Below are 22,705 nucleotides of genomic sequence, written 5' to 3' on the forward strand. Positions count from 1 at the left end.
CAGAAAGCATCCACGTTAAATTGGGTGATTTTCAGCCTAATTATGTACGTCATTAGACGATAGACACGTGCTCCTGCACGCTGGACATGTGCGCCCACAACCAAGGAGATCGCTCATATTCTACTGCAACGATTATGATTATTTAGGAGTGAAATTTTATTTTTAAATATAAAAACTTAATTTATTTTATTTTTTATTTTTTTCTTAAAATGTTTCTATTATTATAAGGGGTTCTTATTAAGAAATTAGTCTAATTATTTAAAAAGATATTTTAAAAAAATCAACATACGTTTGTGACAAATAATTAAATTAGTTATTTATTTTTTATATTAAGGACATGAGATAGTATTTATCTTAAAATTATTTCTAAAAGTTAATCTAAATACTCTTAAGATGATGATAAAAAAATTGGGTGTTAGGTACTTCATGAACAAAAAACTACCACACAAAGTAAACAAGTGCTTTCAAACCTAACCCAAATATCCTTAAAATTCAAAAAAAAGAATTGGATGTTAGTTACCTCTTGAACGACTCTCACAAGTAAACAAATGCTCATGTATTGGGTGTGAGGAATTTGGAGGAAAAAGGAGGAAAGGCGAGGGATTTTGAACCCTTTTTTTTGTTTGGCATGATAAAAATAGTAAATTTTTTTTTTATTTCCCCTCTCAATCCTTTCTTCTAAAATTGGAAGGATTTAGAAGAAAATAACAATATTTTGGTTTATTTTGACTTTTCTACTCATAAAATTTTTTAATATTTTCATTTCAAAAAAAAAAAAAAGCAAAAAAGCAAACCTGCTTAACTTTTTCCAAATCATAATCCTCGGTGAAACAAAGTCAAAATAACTCCCCCACGGGCATCAGTTTTTAATGGATTCATTTTTTGCCCAGTTTTTAATGGATTAATTCCCATTTACTTGCATCGATTTTGATGTTAATTTTCTTGAAAGGATGAGATCTCTTTCTTCTTGATCGTATGGAGTAGTTTTTGTTTGCATCCGATTGTATGGAGTAGTTTTTGTTTTAATGGTTTATTTCTTCTGTGCTTACTTTACTTGATTGAAAAATAAAATAATTAAAATTGTAAAAATTCTTCAAAAATAAACTGAAAGGAAAAACAAATAGAGTTGTTTTAGTTTTTCTAGCATTACATTACACAAAATGTTATTTTTGTTATGAATATCATAACATGTGGATGTCCATCTCCTATTCTTCTTCTTCCTCTCAACTTCATTATCAACTCTCACTACGTTTACTAGATATTAATCTTCCACTACTCCATTACCTTTCCACTATGCCTTTAATCTTGTAACTCCTCCCACTCATATTCATGTGGTTTATTATCCACTATCTATCATTTAAGTACAAATATAACTTATATGTAAGACTATACTTATAAATAAGGATGCCATTGTATTGTGATGCAAGTGAAGCAAGTGAAGGAATATAATATCATTCTCTCATTTTCTTCTCTACTTCTCTTCTCCAATCTACTTTCATTGTTGGTTAATTTCATAATACGTTATCAACACGAGACTCTACCATCAGAGTTCATAGCTCCTAGTTGATACACGTTGAGGTTTTGTTCGTTGAATGAAGATAGTTTGATCCGAACAGTTTGGTAAGATTTCTCTAATTTATTTAGAGAAAATGGTGGTTTTGCATATTAACCTTATTGATTCATTGGAATGCATCACTACTATCAAATACAGATCCTTATATATATCAATATAGACCAGAAGTTCATCAAAATTGCATTCATACAATACTACAAAATATTTTACCGACTTGAATGAAAAGTTTTAAATCTCTTATTCCAGCTGAAAATGCTCTAATTATTTTAAATATTAAGACATGCCAGAAGCATGAGAGGTTAATTGGTTCCAATATAAATATCTTGAATAAAGAGGAGCATACAACTTAGAAGTTGTATTGAGGAGGCATCTACTCTAGAAAAGTGTCAAGACATAACTAATTGTAAAATCCTAGAAGAGGTTCAGGTACCTGAAAAGGAAGAAACAGATATCAACAAGTTATGTTACAAAAGAAAAAATAGAACCAAAAAGATAAATTTGTCGACAATGATTTTCATAAGAATATCACATAATAAAAAGAGGATCTTACGTATAGATCTATCATATAAAGTAGATATAAATTTGGCCAAGAAGAAAAGGAAAAGGGAAAAGACGTGATGAAAATATTATTTTGATATGTGAAGATGGGCCCGTAGTCCCAACACATATAAAGTTTCTATAGAATATATAGAGATTTATGTGAAAATATAGATTTTTACAAATAATTATGATGAGACATATTACTTTGTAGTAGATATAATTTTACATATTTAAATAGTCTGGCAGTTATAAAATGTACCTGTTAGATATTATTATGACCTATGGATAGGGATCATTAATAGTGAAATTTACATGATAATCCTTGAAGGATAAAAAATATGCCAGGAGCATATATAAGAAAATCTTTTATTATAGAAAATATTATGAAGATTAAAATAATTTTAGTATGTATGATCCATTTTATAGTTTTGAATCAAAATATATGAAATTCCTTAAAGAATTTCACTTGCCAGAAGCATACAATTTAAGTTATTGAGAACAATGATTAAGTTAAATAAGTTGCCAGAGGCAATCAGGGTGTATGTGGTATAACCGACCAAGTAAATATCGGTTGAAGAAATGATAAAAAAATGATCCAATTTGCCCATGCATTTTTATGAAAAGATCTGAAAGTGAGTTTGCTATGATTGTTTATGTTGATGACATAAATATTATTGGAACTCCGGAAGAGCTTACAAAAGCTATGGATTGCTTAAAGAAAGAATTTGACATGAAGGACTTGGGAAGAACAAAGTTTTGCTTCGGATTGCAAATTGAATACTTGAGATTAAGAGGGGTTAATACACGCTGTACTCTTTTTTCCTTGTCTATGATTTTTTTCCCATTGAGTTTTCCTAGCAAGGTTTTTAATGAGGCAGCATCGAATATCGTATCAGTGAATGTGTACTCGTTTTCTTCTACTAGGTTTTTATCACACAGGGTTTTTCCTAGTTGAAGTTTTTTAATGAGGCATATATTTTATATAATGGATATCCAATGGGGAGTGTTATAAATATTATAACATGTAGATGTCCATCTCTTATTCTTTCTCTTCCTCTCAACTTCATTATCAACTCCCACTACTTTTACTAAGCATTAATCTTCTACTACTCCATTACCTTTCCACTATGCTTTTAATCTTGTAACTCCTCCCACTCATATTCATGTGGTTTATTATCCACTATCTATCATTTTAGTACAAGTGTAACTTATATGTAAGACTATGCCTATAAATAAGGCATGCCATTGTATTGTGATGTAAGTGAAGCAAGTGAAGGAATATAATATCGTTCTCTCATTTTCTTGTCTACTTCTTTTCTCCAATCTACTTTCATTGTTGGTTAATTTCATAACAATTTTTTCTTTTTTGACAAAATTATCTGATATTAAAATATAATAACATGATAATATATTCGTATCAAATAATTTGATTTTAAATTATATGATTATGTTAATATAAATATGGTTTTTTATTATGATATTTAATTTGATTTTAATTAAGATATATTTTGATATAACAGAGAGGGTATTTTATTCATTCACATATTTACTCATTTTCTTTTCTTTTTTTTTTGTCCATCCAAATGTTAATATTTTCTCTCCAATTTTTTCTTTTCTTTTTTTATTTTCTTTCCTCTCAACTTCTCTTTCCATACAGAGGCTGAAACAGGAAAAGAAAAACCAGAAAAGCACTGCATGTCTGCACGGAAGTCTATCATAAAATGCATCCAGACGGGAACTTCTTTCCTGTTCATTCTATTATGAATTCTCTTTAATTAAAAAATCTCAGAAAGTTCAACCTCATAAAAATTCTTGTTAGCTAGGGAACACAAATTCAAAGAAGCCCATGTAGCTTCTTCCCCTTTCTTTTCAGAGGATTCAATTTCAGAGGCTCAATCATGAAATACAGCCACACAAAAAGATAACTTTTCAGTCACAGAACAGCAAAATCAGAGGAAACTGAAAGTTAGAAATTATCTGGTTAATTGCTTTTTCCAGGTGGGGTTTGCGCTTTAATAGATCAAATCCAGAAAATCCCTGCACTGAGCCAATATACAAGCCACCGTCCACCACTAGCGGAGGTTACAACCACCACCGCCCATCAAAGAACATCGAACCAGATTCATGAGCAATTTGCAACTTTCCTACTGAAAATCAAATGGTGAAATGCAAGAACCTTCAAATCATCCTCGGGTGATATGGGAACTACTTCAATAGATGAAAGAGCAGCTTGTCTCGCAATGATTTGGCATGACCTTATGTGAAAACCAACTTTGGAAGTTTCATCGGATGATAACGCATTGAAAGCAAAAGTCGAAGGTCTTGATAATTGTCCGTCCTCGGTTGTGCAGTTCTAGAAACTTATGCCACCAGATCGAAGCCATCAAGCGCGAGGGACGGAGATGAGAACGGTGGGAGACAAGATTGAAGCCACCCGATCTTTAACCATCATCGTAGCAGAAGCTTGAAGGGTAGAAGGTAGGCCTGCATCAGGTCACCGTTGCCAAAAGAGGCGGCGGCCGCCGCCGCCGCCGTCATTCACCTGCGGAGAAGAGGAGGGTGAAGGCTTTGTGGGAGTAGGGAATAGAGAGGGGCAAAAATGTAAAATGAATATTCCAATATTCCATGGAAGACGATGGAAGTCAATTCCATCAATTTTGATGGAATTCCATGGACTTGTCCTCACACCAAACAAATTTAGTTGTGGAAACGAATTCAATTTCCATATGGACCTACCCTAATGCCAGCATACCAAACAGGGCACAAGTCAGGAGGGCGCTTTTTTGGTTCCAGATAGCGGGGAGGATTTTTTCAATTACGTGTCATTATTACTTTTTTAGTTTCAGTCTTTTCAGATAACGTGGAAGCTTTTTTTCCAATTACGTGTCACTATTTATTATAACAACTCAGATGCTTATCTGTCATAGCCGCAGACCGCGTTCGTGGAGGCGTTAAATTTGAGTGCGATTAATTTATTTTTAATATATTTAAAATAAAATTACGTCAGCAAGCATTTTAGGACAATTCTTGTTGAAATTGATCAAAAATTCCAGTTGAATTTTAATTAGTCAATTACGTCTGCTATTAGTTAAGAAAAAAAATATTAAAACATTGACCAGAAGAAGGGTAAGAGTTTTACTTTGAATAATCAGTTGAAAAATGAGTAGAAAATATAGTTTAACAAATCAAATGAAAAGATGCCCTTTCTAAGCCCAATGTATAAGAAAAATTTATTGGTCGATTAAAAAAAAGGAATTTTTACGATGTTCTGCTTCTATTTACAAGAAATGTTGCTGTGCTTCTATTTACAAGAAATGTCAATAGTTATTATAAGACAAATTAATTAAGAAATTCTGTAACATATACTATAATTAAGAAATTTAGTAACTTTTTAAATAGCCAACTGTGTTTTATATTAAGAATTGGAGGTAATAATAATCTGTGTAAAATATTTAGTATATTTTTTATTTGGCTAAAGTATACATTTGGTCTTTTAACTTTATATCAGATTTTAATTTGGCTCCTTAACTTTAAAAAGTATACTTTTAGTCCTTTAATCCTAAAATTTTTTCAAAAAATGATGACATTAAAGTTTTTTTTTTTGAATAACATGACATTAAAGTTTTAAATGTTAATAACATATTCTCAAATGCTAACATATTAAGTTTAATTTTCAAAACATTTATGATTGTCACAAAAAATCATTATTAAAACCTAATAATTTTAGGATTAAAGAATCAAATATATACTTTTTAAAGTTAAAGGACTAAATTAAAATATTATACAAAATTAAAAGACCAAATACATACTTTAGTCTTTTTATTTTTATTTCTATTAATTATTTGTTAGTTTTACTGTATTCATTACGTTGGTTAGTGACTATCTCTTCATAGATAAGAATATTGTTAAAAAAATAAAAACAATTTTTGACCAAAGAAGAAATAAAAGCAAAACTTTTTTTTATTTTTTTTGTATGTTTGTATTTTATTCTCTCTTAAATAATTTTAACCAATTATTTTGATAGTTATTTGCGTTTTGTGAAAGGGATGGAGGAGGGAGAATTTTAGTTTGCAAGAGATAACATTTTTGAATTTTGGACTAATTAAAATTAAAGAGTTCGGACACGCGAAAAACGGAGCGATGAATCTCTGCATTTTATAATCAGAGATTCAAAGAACTCACATGTCGATAGGCCGAACCTGAATTTGGTTTGGACTATTTAGTTTGGTATAGGACGAACCTGAATTTTGCTTATTTATTTGCATTTATTGCTTCCTTGTTTTACCTCATCTTGTAGTACAGACTCATCCGTGCGGCCGATTTCTGCTTCTCCCTCATTCAACACCTATTCTTTTGTGTCCGATTCGTTCATGTTGTGGGGAAGAAGACATTTTTTTGGCTTTGGTGATTAAGAGATGGTGGCGACTCAAGCTTCGTTTCCGGGCATTGGTTTCTCTTCTTCTGCTTCGCAGTCTCGTTTAATCTTCCCCAGAAATTGCCATTTTTATCACAAATCCTTGCCTTATATTCCACACTCCACCCTCCAATATAGAGGCAAGTCAATGCCTTTGCTTCCGGTTATGTTCGCTTTTGTTTACACTTGTGGCTTGATTTCGCAGAAAATTGTGACTTGGGGAAGAAACTAGATTCTGTTGTTTGATAATCGAACATTTCCCCCCCTCTTTCTGTGTCCCTTTTTGTTGTTTTTGAATAGGCTTACTTTTTCGCTTTCCGGATTTCACTGGAGAAGAAAGTCAATGCATTTTCTTTATTCTTGTGTATTGTTGTGATGGACGTGCTTTTGGTTTCTGAGAAAACACTGTCTTGAGAAGAAATTAGATCCTGTTCTTTGACAATTGAACGCTTCAGTTTCGGGGTCATTGTGTATGCTGCGTTGTTAAATTGTGTTTGTTTCTCCGGACTGTAGGCTCCGCTATAGAGGTATGTAAGTTTGTGATAGGCTCACTGCTTGGTTTCCAAAAATACTGAGCTGAGAAGAACCTTGGCTCTATTGTTTAATAAGTGAACACTTCATTTTCTGGGTCACTGTTTTTGTTGCTTGTTAAAATGGTTTGTTTCTTCTTATTCCAGACGCCAGTATAGTTGCAACTTAATGCATCTTATTCACTTTGTGTATGTTTGCCACAGACTGTTGGTTTCTCAGAAAACACTGATTTGAGAAGGAACTAGAATGAATCTATGGTCTGATGATTGATAATGGATTTGTTTCTTTTCTAGCACTACTTATTTTTTGTCATTTTTGTTGGTGCTCCGTTTACCCTTGTTGTGATGGTGTTTCAATCAAAACTTCCAGGTTATAAAATCGATTCACTGAAACATGCTAGAATTGCAAAATCAAGGCTTACCGTTTGCTCTGCCGAAGCTGGGCGAGTAGGTTTTGAACACGTTTCTTTTGTTATACTTAAAAAAGAGGAGGGTGCTTGCTGTTAACCCTTGCATGACAAATACTAATAATCTTACCGTTATTCTTGCACAGGATTCTTGTACTGTGAAAGAACGAAGTGTATCAGTTGTACTCCTTGCCGGAGGGAAGGGCAAGAGGATGGGGGTGAGTGTTCTGTGTTTCATTGATCACTGAATAGAGAGACTATATGCAATTGCAAAATTTTTCCCTTTTTCCTTCATCACCTTCAACATAAATACTGCTACTGCTACTTAATTGGATCATTAGGTATTACCTTGTTGAAATTTCCATTTAAGAGAAGTTATCTTTTCATTTCCATGAAAACTTCAAGTTCATTCGATAATAGTAAGTTTCGAGATTCCAAGTTTTTGACATACCATCTACTCTGACTACTCATCATCTGTGACAAATTAGATCTAGATGCATGGGTTGCTTTTGCTTTGTTTTCACTCCTATTGAAAAGATTTTCTCATGGATGATAATCTGGGAGACAAATAATGGGATGATGCAAATTCCTTATGAGTTTTTGAATCTTTGGTTTTATGGATATTTCAATGTCTCACTGCCCATATGACTGTTTACCATGTTTGTGCTAATAGGCTTGCATCCCAAAGCAGTATCTTCCGCTTCTAGGCCAACCAGTTGCATTGTATAGGTAATGACAAGTTGGCAACTCCTAACTCAGCTATAAAGAATCCTAGTCTCGCTATGTGTTTGTATAATTGTGTGATGGGGTGCACTCTTGTAATATGAAGCACCCATTCTTCAAAAATGTAAATGCGATATATGTCCTGTCCTTCAGGGTACATATCGCATATTATATCATTTGTATTATACCTTTTTTCCCCAGCAAAATGTATCTTCATTACTTGAAAAAAAAACCAATATTTTGGTTGATTGTTATAAATATCTTTATAGAACTTTAGAATAATCGTTTAAAAGTCAAGTTCTCAAACTTCCGTCCTAACATTTTAAAATATACATTATATTCCTGTACCTGTATCCTAAAATTTTGAAAATTGCCTTATCCCCGTATTATACTGCATATCTGATACATGTACCTGTATTGGCACTTCTTAGTTGGAACAGAAAATAGCTTGGCAAGATATGGTATTTTATGCTTCCTTTCAAGCCTGACAGAGTGCACAATGAATTCATAATAATAGCTGAGCTGAAGAGGTTAGAATTGTCTTGAGAAAAGAATTATAAACAATTATCATGAGCTACTAATATCAAATGATGGGCATTGAATTCATAAAGAAAAGGCAATGAGAGTATACAATGATTAATGTTTGAAATACTCGGTCTCTGTTCAATTCTTGGTGCTAAGATCCTGACTCAGAGAAATATATTGCATTTATCTGGCCTGTATCATCTACTTGCGTTTTTACCATCTTTCATTTCTTGGGAATATAATTATATGCCAACCTCTTGCAGTTTCAACACTTTCTCTCACATGGGTGAAGTGAAAGAAATCGTTGTTGTTTGTGATCCTTCATACAGAGATATTTTTGAAGGTTTCCCCTCCTTAACAATCCATCATACCTCCCTCTCTTCACTGCTTCCTCCCCCTCCTCTCTGTAGGCATGTCTTTTGGTTTCTTTTATAGGTAATTTTATTTGTTTCTTAGTCTTTGTATTTCTTCTTTAATCAGATGCCAAAGGAGACAGCATAGCTGAGCTTAAATTTGCTCTGCCTGGGAAGGAAAGACAGGATTCAGTTTACAATGGATTCCAGGAATGTCTAGTTATTTACCTGTTTACTTATAACTTAATCATGATAATTAGTAAGTTATTAACGTCACATTTATTTGCACAAGCACGATTTTATTGCCTGATTAAAGCTTTAATTTAAGTCTTATTGAATGTATTTTTTAATAATTCCAAACCACCATTCATTCTATAGCTTGCTAAGCTTTGATTTGGTAATTTGAATCAAATTGCTGGGTGAATTAAACTGTGGTATGGTGCAAATAAGCTCTAATTTCAGCTAAGCTTTAAATGTTCATGGCTAAATTCTTAATTTTAGGCTGTTCAGACTTGAGAGATTCATGTAAAATAGCAATATGCAGTTATCAACCTCTGGGTCTGATATAGTGATATTTGTTTTTTAATTGCATGAACAAAAATTGGAAAGCTTTGGGGAGTATCTTACTTATAGAATTTTTTTACTGGTGTATCCCATTTTATCTATGAATCCTATGAAAAATTATTAAATGCTCTTTCATTATACAGGCTATTGATCCAAACTCTGAGCTGGTTTGTATCCATGATTCTGCAAGACCTCTGGTATTGGCAAGAGATGTGAAAAAGGTGGGTCAACTACATTTCCGTTGGGCAAAATTGCTTACTGAGTCCGTTGCTTTAAATGAGAATATTGTGTCATCTTTGTGAGAGTGAAATATGGAATATTTGTCAAGCTGATCTAATTATTTCCATCAAGCTTTGAGGTTTTCTTTCCCCTGAGTGGAAAGGGAATTTTATTCATAGAGAAAACAAATGCAGGATGGTTGCAACAAGAAAGCAAGGAGATTAAGATCTAGATCCTAGAGCACGGATAAGCTCATTAGCTTTTACAGTGTTTTCAACAATACTACGAACAGAAAAGTCGATATTCTCTGGGGTAAAGGTTTCATGGGAGAAAAGGCATTTGTTCCTAACCACCCAAAGCTTCCAGCAAAGAGTACCAAAAGCCAGACATCAATTTAGGTCAATTAACTATATATCCAAAGATTTGGTCTTTAATAGAGCTCAGTGGCGTCATCCATGTAGACGACCCACCTAGTGGGATAAGGCTTTATTGCTGTTGTTCTTTGGTTGATGTTTAATTGTAATATGTGAGAAAAGAGAAAAGTGAAAGAATTAAGGTAGAGCTTTCTTGTGGCATTTTACTACAAAGGAAAAGCTCTATTATAGATGATTCAAGATGCTATTCCTACTAAGTACTTCTATATATGGGGTGACCTATTGAAGATGTTAAGCATCTGAAGCTTCTTTTAATCAAGTTTACGTTCTTTTGCCAGGGAAGAAAAATTACAGGTTCCATATTATGAATGGAAATCATATTTAGATCTACATGTTTACATTGATACGTGTCTATGCTCTTAACTTTATTGGAGTTTAAAGGCATCCTTTACTTGGTTTTTGTTGGGGTGTGTTTATGTTCTTTCTAGGCATGGGTTCACTAAACTCGTTAGCCTCTTTCTATCCACAATTGACATTAATTATTAAAATAGTCATTTTTCTTGTTTTTATAGGTTCTTAAAGATGGATTGTCAATTGGAGCGGCTGTTCTTGGAGTTCCGGTGAAGGCTACAATCAAAGAGGTACAATACCATCTCTAGTATGCCTGCTTCCCCTGCAATATTCTAGGTGATTAATGAATATAATATGCTCCTGTCTGAAGCAATCCTTAGATAAATACTTATTGACAAATTTGATGTGCAGCTTATTTATTCTATCATCTCAGGTTGACTAAAATTAACTTAGAAGCATATGCTTCAGGACCAGAAGCCATCAATCTTAAACAGTTTCTTCTCTTTTCATCAATTTATTTATATGATTTACTTACTAAATCTAGTATTTTGACCCATTAATGCCTTCTCCATACCTGGTTCCTTCGCATGGATATGTGAATAGTGATATGTTTTGTCCGTCTTCAAGCAGAAAACTTTGGGTCTCTCTGTTTGCTTATTCTGTTTTTTCCATTGTATATTTATCGATTATCAATCTCCTTAGTTTCATTGTGCCTGATCTACATTACAGATGCATGACTGTGGACTAGTTTTCACCCTTCTTTTAATTAATTAATTAATTTGGCATGGTAAATTTGTCTTAGCTTCTTCTGTGTTATATATCTCTAAGTATTACACAGTTGCGGGAATGAGAAGCTCTTTCTTTTTCCCCCACCTGGGCACTTAAGAATCCATTTGGTACACAATGAAAAATTTGAGTTAAAAAACAAAATGGGGGTGAAAAATAACCCTCGTATAGATGAAATTTGTTTTGTATTAATTACAAGGGTACAATAGTCATTGCAAAAAAAAAAGGAGGAATGGAATCAGTTTTCTGTATAGATGACAAAAGGGGCCTTGTATTCTTTTGCAAGCTTCCTTTTGAATTGAAATGCAAGTAACTTTGTGACACCTTCCATGTCTTCTTTGCTTCTTAGATGTGTTAATTCATTATATCGGTCCATTAATACAACAACTAAATTAATGACATTATCATTTTACTGTTAATTATTGATGGAGTCGTGTCACCTGACCTCATTTAGTGGAGGTTAACAATTGTTAGTCGCCGCTGAATGATATTTCTAAATGGTTAATTGTTGATAGAGCTTAATGCTGTGGGCAACCAGTATAGCCAGCTTCACTTTTATCAATTTATTTGTTTAGAAGAAAGGTGACATTATCATATTCCTCTCGTAAAAATACATCAAAAGGGGCATACCCCTATACAAAAAAGGTAATCTGCAAGATATGACAGATTAATCTAAAAGATTTTAAATCTTCTACCTCCCATCCTTTTATACTTATTCCTCCCTACTGACACGTGTTTCCATCTAGCTTTCATGTCATTTACAATTCTATGACCAATTTGAGCACTATCTGGGAGTTCTTGTCGAAAAACCTAATTTGAGCACCGTCAATTTATTGTTTAACACAATTTCTTCCATTTGTTGACCTAAGGTCCTTAATGCCGTTCAATTTACTTTTAAATTTTAGCCATGGAATTGTGAAATTTGTCTATCAATCTATCTGCAGGCAAACAGTGAATCTTTTGTAGTTAAAACACTGGACAGGAAAACACTATGGGAGATGCAGACTCCGCAGGTTAATGCTGCAAAACATGATTATATTTGTCTCATTTATAGCGAGAACTACCCATTTATTGGAAGATGCACATCTAACTTTTTGACTACAGGTTATCAAGCCTGAGTTGCTGAGAGAAGGATTTGAGCTTGTAAACGGGTAATTCCTTTTTTATCATGCATAACTTTGATATCAATAGCTGTTCAGTGTGATGAAGTGTTATTGTGGTAGGCATTAACCAACAAGCTGTCAATAAAGCATTCTTGTACGAGATCAGTTGATGTAGATTCTATTCACAAGCTTAGAAGCGTTGATACAAATAAACATTGAATATTATATGTGAGATATAACAATTGTTAAATGCATGCATCACATACACAAAATATAAAATTGTTCATGGCAAGTTACTCATAAAAGAATAAATTATGACTAATTTTCTATTAAGATTCAATGTTAATCTTCATCTCCTTTCATACTTTATAATGTTTAATCTTGTTCTAGATGTTCTCACTAAGCTTATTCAAGAAGAAATCCGTAAGTACATACTTTTAGCTAATGGTATAGTTCCTATGGCTGAGTCAAGAGAAGATATTAACTCTAAACTAGAGTTGTGGAGAAGGACTTTGGAGTCGAAGGGTTTTTGCTTGAATAGGAGTAAAACATAATATATGTATTGCAATTTTGGCAGGAAGTAAGTCAATAGTGATTTGGAGGTTATGATGGGAGATCAAATCATTCCTCAAGTGACAAAGTATATGTATCTAGGACCAATTATATATTGAGTTAGTGAAATTGATGGAGATGTTTCACATAAGATACAAGTTGGGTCGTTCAACTAGAGAAATGCTACTAGAGTTATTTGTGATAAGAAGGTACCTAATAAGCTTAAAGTTGGAGTGGCAGAAATGAGAATATTGAGATGGATGTGTGGTCATACAAAAAAGATTAGATTTGAAATGATCATATCAAAAGAAAAGTAGGCGTGGAGCCTATTGAAGAGAAAATGATTAAAACTTGCTTATATTTGATTTAGTCATCTGCAAAGAAGGCCATTGGTAAGGAGGGTAGATTAGATCGTATGGAGTCTGTTAAAAAAGAACAGCGGAAGATTGAAGAGAACGCTTAATGAGGTCATTCAATTGGATGTTTTGGTTAACCTATCTAAGAATTTAGTTGTTAATAGAACACAATAGCATTGTGTGATCTATGTAGTTGACTCTACCTAGTGGGATAAGACCTTGTTGTTGTATTAATCTTCATCTTTATTCATTTCATTAAGATACTTCTTAACTTCTTGAGTTATTTTGAAGTGTTTCAAAACATACGAGACCAACAAAAAAAAAACATATGAATGCTAAGAGTACTCCTTAAGCATGGAATTAAGTATCTATCTGATGTAAATGCACCTTCTTTTTTGGAGTACCAATGCTTCATGCTCACAAATCGACCTTATGTTAAAATTTCTTTGCTGTATATAATTTGATCATTATCAGCAAATCCAGATAATGGGAGTATATAAATTCTTTCAGCACCTAACTGGTATGTGCAATCTTTGTTCCAGCGGAGGTCTAGAAGTTACCGATGATGTTTCCATCGTTGAGCACCTTCAACATGCTGTTTATATCACTGAAGGATCTTACACCAACATCAAGGTAATCAAGACACTTCAATGAATCTTTTGCATCTTTAACTTCTAGTTGTTCTTAAATTCAGAGCTATGCTACCAAAGAAAGAACTTTGGTTCCAATATGAAGTTCATGGTGGGAGCTCTTGTGCAGGTCACTACTCCTGATGACTTGTTACTGGCAGAGAGATTATTACATGTGGATTCTGGTGAGTCTTCATGAACATTTTCTGGTTTTTTTCATTCTTGTCATTTCACCTCTTGATGGGGGAAAAGATTTGAAAAAAAAAAGTGTTTTTCAATCATGAAAATTTCGGAATAAATTAGCTAATGTCCTGCAATTTTTGGCATCAAGAAGAAATTGTAAATAATGAGAGCAAGTTTCTTGTTGGATTTGCAGTTTCACTATCCCAAAGTCCCCTTTCAGTAATAATTTTGATTTCAACATCGGATTTGGTGCATAGAAGAATATGCAGGTCTTGCACAATATATGAATTGGAATGGAAGAAATTGGAATTTTAAAAAGGGAAAAAGTGATTTTTAGTATCAGAAATGCTCTTTGTGCCCAAGATAGCAAATGTTTAAAAGGGGATATAATGGATATTATAGATCTTGATTTTTTTTGCAATGAATTCCTTTGCCTTTTTCTTAATGGAAAGAGAATACCAGTGTGAAAGTGATGCAAAATGATCGTTGTACTGTAGGTCCCTTGCGTTGAACAAAAACGCTTGTTAGTTTTGAATAATAATAGCAATGATGGATTTGAATTTGTTGAAGGACCAGAGATGTTTTATTGTTTTCTCATACGAGTGATGTTAGAAATTTTAAATGAAATAAGTGTTAATTATTTGTTGAATACTGTAAAAGCTGGAATATTGATTACAATATTGCTGATTTATGTTGCCTTTACTGAACCATTACTCTAGATGCTTAAACTGTGGTTTGGAATACCAAAATGATTAGCAAGATGCTAAAATTGAAGCTACTGATTATTATTAAATGGTTTAGCTCCTGATATAGTTATTTGAACATGTTATTGAAAGTTAAAAAGAAGTGATGTAAGACTTCTTGTTGATGCTCCTAAGTGCTGAATAATCAACTTGGATAGTTAAATTTGTTTGGGAAGAAGGCTGTGTGAAGCATGGGGGAAGGCATTTCTTTGAATTTGGAACTTTTATAGTGTTAAACAAATGCTTTAGGTGATGCTTAATTAGGGGCAAATTTCCAGATTTGATAAAATGGTGCTGTTTGGAATGTTGTAGAGATTTTGTGCACTGCTGGTGATTTGGGTAATGTTTTAAAAGTTGAAAGTTATTATGAATCAGAGCTTAGGAACTGATTTGAAATTCTTTTTAAATATTTCTAAATGTTGAGTCAATGTCCATACAGCTATTTATAGTTGGAGGCATTGGAATGATGATTTAAGTCTTTATTTTATGCTTATCTATGCTAAACAATTATTCAAGAAGCTTGAAGAGTTAATAACTAAGTTGACTCTTATTCCCTTAGCTGAATCATAATGCATTAAGAAGCTAAGAGGAACATACGAAAAGGGGAGGCTTAGGAGGGCCTTAGAAATATAAAGATAAAATATAAAATTTTTGTTCTAGATAATCGATCACTTCAAAAGACGAGAGTTTGAGTGGAGGTTATAGGAAGATTTAGTTAGTTATAAGTTAACCATAACCCAACTCTTGATTTACCTTGTGTACACGTATAATGTTAGGATTTGATTTGTGGCCGGAGCTATCAAGAAGAAACCCAGAGCGGTGTACCAACACAACAGAGCAGGAGAAAGGTAGCTTTAATTATTAATTTCGTATGTTTTGCATTGGTTGCATGTTTGTTTGTCTCATACTTGCGATAGTTAAGCATGAGAATATATAATTTTCTTGCCATAGATATTGTTATGGCCATGTGCACCCATTTCACGATATAGTGCAGTATTCTGCAAAGTATATGCTCATCAGTTAGCTATTTAGTTGAGCTATTATAAGTGAATATGCTCAAAAGACCTTTGTGCGTGCGCACGCGTTATGTGAGTGTGGGCGCACGCGCACCTGTATGTGCATGTGTGTATGCATGTGATTCAGTTATATGAAGGCTAATGCACATCAGATAGCTATTCAATTTACTTATTATCATTGAATATGCGCAAATATATATATATATATATATATATATGATTCAGTTATATAATAGCAAATACGTACAAGTTATTTAGTTCAATTATCTATCAGATGTTCTTTGAAACTTGTTTTGCATGCTCAGCTTCTACCATACATAATATACTGAAATATGATTATTGCTATTGAGATTCCCTGAACCTCACTGCTCTCTTCTATGGATTTGACAATAGGGCCTATTTCAGTCAAGGAAAAAGAGAAGCTGGTAGGAGCATAGCTAAGGTGGAAAAAGGGGAAGTTTAGTTGATTTGTTACTGTTAATCAATGTGACATTAATATTTTTTCTGTTTATGTTCCCATTTTGTGGAGCATTTAAACTTTACTGATATGATTGTATGTGTGGAGGAATGCAGGAGGGGAGTAGATCTTACATAGTTGGGTTTTAGTGATATAGATTATACGTGAGATGTGAATGAATCCATGAAGTACACATCCAATATTTTGGATTGGATGTGTAATTTACCAGTTATGATTTATTAGAGCTGGAACAGGGGAGCAAAGTCTTCGAAAGTAAAATCTGGACAGCACTGATAAATAAATATTGCTAAACCAATGGATTTGGGGCGAATCTGGGTCTTTAATTTATAGCTGAAGATTTTCAGGAGTACAAGTTGCAAGTATGAACCAATAATGAAGCTAGAAAATAAGGATTTATAAATTGCTAAAATTTTCAGAAAATCTCATTCTTAAAAAGACTTGTATGGAGTTGAGTAAAAGGTTTTAAAAACATCACCTTTTTAGCGTAAGATTTCAATCATTGATGATAAATCTTTCTCATCTAAATCTTTGGAGTAAGATGTTACATAAGAATATATTTTCCCCTCAAAGTACTCTTGTTTGTGGAGAGATAAAGTGAGAAAAAGAATTAATGCAGTGTTATAAGACGCAATTAACCGGGCAAAAATAGAAAACAAAAAGGTTTAAAATTTCGAACACTTGTAAATAATAAGATGATGCTAATCCCAAAAACTGTCTTTTGCATATAGAACCAGAGGCAGTATTTCATAATGATACAAGAGTCTCCCATTCTTGCATACCCTCTCTCACTTCTTTAATGACAATCCAAACATGTTACAGTACTTGGGGACTAGAAATTCTATCTGTGAAATTTATTTTCCATTTTTCTTTGGCTCATTAAGATTCCACTAGTACTTAGCAATTCTTTGATGATTTTAGTGCTACTGGTGAATCGAAGTTCAGAGAATAGGAGTAAAATTGTTTAGTATTATTCAAAGTCGTGTAAGCAAGATTTATTCGCATGAACTAAATAGTTGGATTTTATGTACTATCTCCAATTCTTAATACAAGTGTTAGTTACTTAATTTGAGTAGATTAAAAAGATTAGTTAAGTTAATTATTTGTCATAAATAAGTGTTGTCTTTCCTAAAATATCCTTTTTAATTATGTGTATTAGTTAAAACTATCATTTGATGGAACATTTAACATGTGCAACTATTACAAAGACTATCTTAAAAAAATAGATAAATATGAGAAACAAAGTAGACTGGGATCTTATATTTATGATCAAGTTGCATGTCAAATGAACTCTTATATTAAGGACTGGAGGTAATATCATACAAAGTCTGAAAAACGAAGTTTATACAACATGGATTAGGTACATCATTTGATTCGATCAAAACCTTTGTAACCTGTCTCAATTTTCGGGGATGTCTGTCTAACTGAGCTTTTTTCAATGTAAAAAATAATAATTAAAAGATTATTTTTATTTGTAATTATCCTTACTTTTGTTAACACTTTGGTATAATCTTAAATAGAGAAGGATGGGGTGTGCTGCCCCTTAAATATTAAAAGGCTAAGACAACATTATTATGGTATTATCTGTTATTCGGGGAATAAAGAAATTCTTGTTAAAGAACAAAGCCGTTCCAAGTTCAACTTTTCACTCCAAATGCTTAAGACTTTTTTGAATTTGTAGTTCTAATTTGAGGAGCATTTTAGATAGCCTCTTTTGCATATTCATTGTATAGGGAAAAAGTTAAGTCCCTACTATTGAGTTGCCTGTCCTTAATGTCACTTGCACTTGGGAAGAAATTCTTGCTCTCATTGGTAATTTTTCTTATGTCCAAACCCTTTTTTTTAATTTTTATTTTTTCATTTAAAAAACTGTTATTTTTAAATCTGGTTTTCTCAATTTTAATTCTCATAAAGTAGGATAGCTAAGCTGTTGTAATTTGCGAGGATCTTTTATTTTATTGGAATATCATTTTCTTTTTGTCTTTGGTGAAAAGAAAACAAGTTAATTTGCAAATTAAAGTTCCCTTTATATAATTTTTTACCCCAAAAATCATCTCTAAAAAAATTTAGGAAAAATTTCAGAGAGGGAACCTTGAAATTATCATTTCTCAGTTTAGGTACCTAAGAGTTAAAAATGACAGAAAAGGAAGTAATGTTTGATTTGGTATTTTACAAATGTGATTAAATGATTAAAATGCTCTTATACAGATTTGGAAAAAAAAAAATCAAACTTGTTATTCCCAGTGCATTTTTTGTCAGTAATTGTTCAATACTTGTTATTGCTAGTTCACACCTTATCAATAAATAATTGGAAAAATTGCAAAAAAAGACTTTGGAATTGTAAAAATGCAGATAGGGACCCTTGACAACTTCATTTTGGGTTTTGACAAGAATAATATGCCCTGAAGTTGTCAAAACCCAAAGTAAAGTTATCAAGGGTTCCTATCTGCGTTTTTGCAATTTCCCCTAAATAATTTGTCATTACCAATATTTTTTTGGTCATTTGCTATTTAACACTTGTAATTGTCAATTCAGAACTTGTTAACAAGTTTTTTGATATAAGGACATCATTTAATTAAATTTGCAAAAAATCAGACACCACTTTCTTTTGTCAATTTTAATTTTTTGGTGCCTGATTTAGAATATTACATTTTTCAACGTTTTTGTTTGTCATTTTCCCAAAAATTTAATGATAAGAGAAATTGAATTGATTCGCCCATGCATGCACATTGAAACTACTAGTACTCTGAATAATTATAGAAGTTTTTCTTAAATCTTTTGTCTTCTATCAAATCAAACAATTCAATTCGACCAATAAATGTCACAGCAAATGACTCCTCATTCCACCACCGGCCGGCAGCGGTGGGCGTGTGGGGTGTGTGTTGCGGGTTGGATCCCGCCTCCTTGTAACAAAAAAAAAAAAAAAAAACTCCTCATTCCCTTTACACTTTTCTCTTCCCGAACAATACAAAAAGGATATGGAACTATTCAATCTCTCCCTTCTTTTATTTACATTTTCCTTTGCTTTCTTACTTTGTTTTCCTTTCTTCCAGGTTTCAATAATCTGATGTGACAAATGTCAGCATAAAACATAATAAATAAGAGATAAAAATAAATAAAAGAAACAAATCATAACGCTCTCAAAATCCCAGTTTTAAGTCACTTTTTCTGATCACATGTATAACAAAATAAAACCCAGAGTGGAATTTTATCTCCGTTTCATTTGTAATCTACGAAAAAAAAAATATTTAAATGATAAGAAATTGCATTGCTTACAATATAAGAATATGTGACTCTTCCAAAAATATTTTACCTAAGCCAATAGTACCAGCTTTGTTTATTGAGCTTCTCACATGTTTCAGCTTGTACTTCTTGGTTTTCCCTTTTCCCCCCTTAATTTGTCTTTATCTTTGTCAAATACCAGAAAGTATGAGCATTTATTAATCAAATTGATCAAGTTCTTATCTGCTACACGAAAAGGAAGGAAGGAAGGAAGCCTTTTATAGCAGACAACAGTTATGCGAAACTATATTGTTCCCTTGATTCAAAGGATAAATTAAACACCAGGTCAAAAGGAAAAAAAAAAAAGATAGAGTAAAGAGATTTGCAATGAACTTTCTCACAGAATACTGAAAATAACGAAATTGGGGAAAGGGAAATAAAGGTGTTCATTCTTTGTCCCGCTTTATTGATTTCTTAAATAAGGGATGGAGCAAAAGGAACACAAGATGAACATAAATAACCTCTACATTTTTTCACTCACATCCTTGAAGAATCGCTCAAATGGAAGGGGAAAAATAAACCTACACAAAACTTTTTGAAGAAAAAAAGGAAGTATATAGGCAAAACTAGATCTGAATAACGTGCCCAGGGTCAGATTCTCAACTCTTTCTCTTTGACTTACCACACTCACCAAACATTGAAAAGCGCCCCACTTTCCGCACTGGGGTACCTTTTACCTGCTTACAATAAAAAACACGCCAGGTTTGTTCAGAGTCACGGAAAAGTTTTATTCAGTGATAAAACAAAAAGAAAATTTTTTAGTGTAGACTCAAATTTTGATATCATGGAAGGATATATAGATATGTCAAAAGTAAATGCTTCTAAAAGATGAAAACTCCTACTTTTATCCTTGACAGATAAAATGCATTTTGAATTTTGCCCATTCATTCTTTCAGTATTTCCCTTGAATTCCATTTTCATACATAACGCAGGCTAACATAGGACCGAGACGGGCATCGCACAAGAGCCAGTTATTGAGATGCGAAACCAACTATTCATTATGCCACTATCTGTATCCCGTACTCCATTGGTCTCCACTAGACTTGATCATATTTGTTAATTTGCATATGCTTACTCAAAGAAAAAGCTCTGATCAGAAACCTTGATGTCAGTAAATTCAAAAGCTCAGTATCTCCAAAGTTCCCCACCAACACTGGTTTCATTGACTGAATTAATACTATTTTGATAGCGTGTGTGCTAGGCTTGAGTTAACTATTGCCACCTAAGTAGAAAACATCCAACTCAACCATCTGTTAGCATCTACATTAATATAGCATCAACAGTAATCTAAAGGATGAGAAGTTAAACTGAAAGAAAAAAGCCTAACAGGAATAGATTGAAAGTTAGCAAGTTTTGTAAAGAGAGAAGATACAGTTTTACACAAAAAGAATATTGACTTTTTTTTTTTTTTAAGTATAAACAAGCAAAGCACAGAGATAGCCTACCTTTACCCTTCGACGGCTGGAGTTGTTCCAACACAAAAATCCACTACAACCTCTTGCTCCTGGGCCTGATTCATATCCCCTGCAGAAACAAAGCAGAGTTACTAACCAAAAGATACAAAAAATGAGTTTGGAAGGAGCAGTGTTATTCGTGGATTTAATCAATCTTATTTAGCTACTATCAAATTTATTGTCATCTCAAGGTGAAAATGAGACATAAGAGAACGCAGAGCATCTCTTTTACTAAATTCAAACTTTGGTTCTTGAAGGTTATAACTAGAGTTTTGCCTCAGTTTTCTTGTGCAATATATTAAATCTAAGAAAGGAGTTGCATTGTTTATGACTTATAAATAGTGTGCCCTATCATAAATGTCATATTTTATATTGATAAAAGAAACAATGTATAGTTAAACCCTCAATTTCTTTTCTGCAGGCCCATAAAAGGATGGCTGGACACCAAAATAAAAAATAAATAAACATAAAATAAAGAATCAAATGTAAATTTTTTTTAATGAACAAAGCACAAAACAGTAATGTTTCCCAAGCAATTTAGTAATTATCTTTTGATACACTTCCAGGTGAAAAACAGTCATTAGATCAATCATATGATCATCAAGCTCCATGGCACTAACAAGTATATTGAGCTAAAGTTATAGTTTCAGCATTTCTTTATTTGTCTTTTCAAATAACAAAAAGGCAGTAAATAGTGGGTAATAAGATACAGGAAACCTATATCACATAAGGTGTTTCAGTCATAGTTTACACTTTACGATAGTTTTCATTTCCGTGAACAAAAAAGGAAAAGCAATCAAGTAACTACGAGGATCATTTCAAAACAAGTATAATTATAATAAAGCCCAAATTTTGCTATTTCATGGAGGAAATATCAATCCTCGTGAGGTTTAACCAGACATCTCTACAATTGTCTAAAAAATACATCTAGCTCCAAGTGGAATAATTTTCCATCTTAATAACAAAAATGTCTATGCTAGTTCACCATATAAGGAATGTTGATACTGGTTCATATTTGGTTCATATTAAAAGAAGGGATAATACTGACGGTTGAACAAGGCAGCTCTGTGACTTCAAGTGCAAGAAACAGATAATACAACAACATTAAAAAATAACGCAAACTTGCTTATAAACCTTAATAAGAAACTATAAGACCACAGAATCAAAAGCAATTGAAATGTTCTGTTTCTGCCTCTATCAGTGTCTGACATTTTAATGCTACCTCAACAATTCAATATTTTTAACCTCAACATTGAAATATTGCTTTGCCTCAGAAGCTAAATAATACTTGATGCTCTGCAAATTTAATCTCAACCTCCAAAAATTCATCTTTCTTCTGGCAAGGCTACTTCAAGCACTCAGGTTCTTGCAGGGAGCTTACCATGCAATTTACAACTACAGTATCCAATCATGTAAAAAGGAGGGATCACCGGAAATAAGCATGCAAATAAACTGCGCAAAATTTAAATTTAACTTACAGACTGTCTTTGATGGAAGTTGTCACTAAACTGCCATCATGCAATAAACTAGGGGACATGGAGTAACAGTCAGCC

General features: G+C 32.7%; 1 protein-coding gene and 1 long non-coding RNA gene across 2 annotated transcripts; one reads left to right on the forward strand and one right to left on the reverse strand.

The window, feature by feature from the left end:
- Window positions 1-6,243: 6,243 nt before the first annotated feature.
- On the forward strand, window positions 6,244-16,714 carry LOC114759942 (2-C-methyl-D-erythritol 4-phosphate cytidylyltransferase, chloroplastic). Its single transcript, XM_028949182.1, has 14 exons — window positions 6,244-6,667; window positions 7,428-7,504; window positions 7,611-7,682; window positions 8,138-8,193; window positions 8,976-9,055; window positions 9,193-9,275; window positions 9,773-9,850; window positions 10,795-10,863; window positions 12,304-12,372; window positions 12,464-12,510; window positions 13,913-14,003; window positions 14,130-14,184; window positions 15,702-15,773; window positions 16,335-16,714. The coding sequence occupies exons 1-14, from the start codon at window positions 6,529-6,531 to the stop codon at window positions 16,376-16,378; spliced, it is 1,032 nt and encodes a 343-aa protein (XP_028805015.1). The 5' UTR covers window positions 6,244-6,528; the 3' UTR covers window positions 16,379-16,714.
- A 3,317-nt stretch (window positions 16,715-20,031) lies between these two features.
- On the reverse strand, window positions 20,032-22,705 carry LOC114759939 (uncharacterized). The gene is made up of 3 exons (XR_003741992.1): window positions 22,631-22,705; window positions 21,144-21,222; window positions 20,032-20,375 (listed from the first exon to the last, which is right to left on the reverse strand). It is a non-coding gene; the product is annotated as an uncharacterized LOC114759939 (long non-coding RNA).

Source organism: Neltuma alba, unplaced genomic scaffold (genome assembly GCF_004799145.2).
Source record: "Neltuma alba isolate B1F8T4 unplaced genomic scaffold, ASM479914v2 tig00010921_pilon, whole genome shotgun sequence".
Lineage (NCBI taxonomy): Eukaryota > Viridiplantae > Streptophyta > Magnoliopsida > Fabales > Fabaceae > Neltuma > Neltuma alba.

Bases quoted from the DNA above. Each gene is read 5' to 3' on its own strand.
- LOC114759942 (XM_028949182.1), top strand. From the start codon at position 6,529: ATGGTGGCGACTCAAGCTTCGTTTCCGGGCATTGGTTTCTCTTCTTCT. The intron at 8,194-8,975 runs GTAATGACAAGT...AACCTCTTGCAG, and splicing joins CAACCAGTTGCATTGTATAG to TTTCAACACTTTCTCTCACA. The intron at 12,373-12,463 runs GTTAATGCTGCA...TTTTGACTACAG, and splicing joins GGGAGATGCAGACTCCGCAG to GTTATCAAGCCTGAGTTGCT.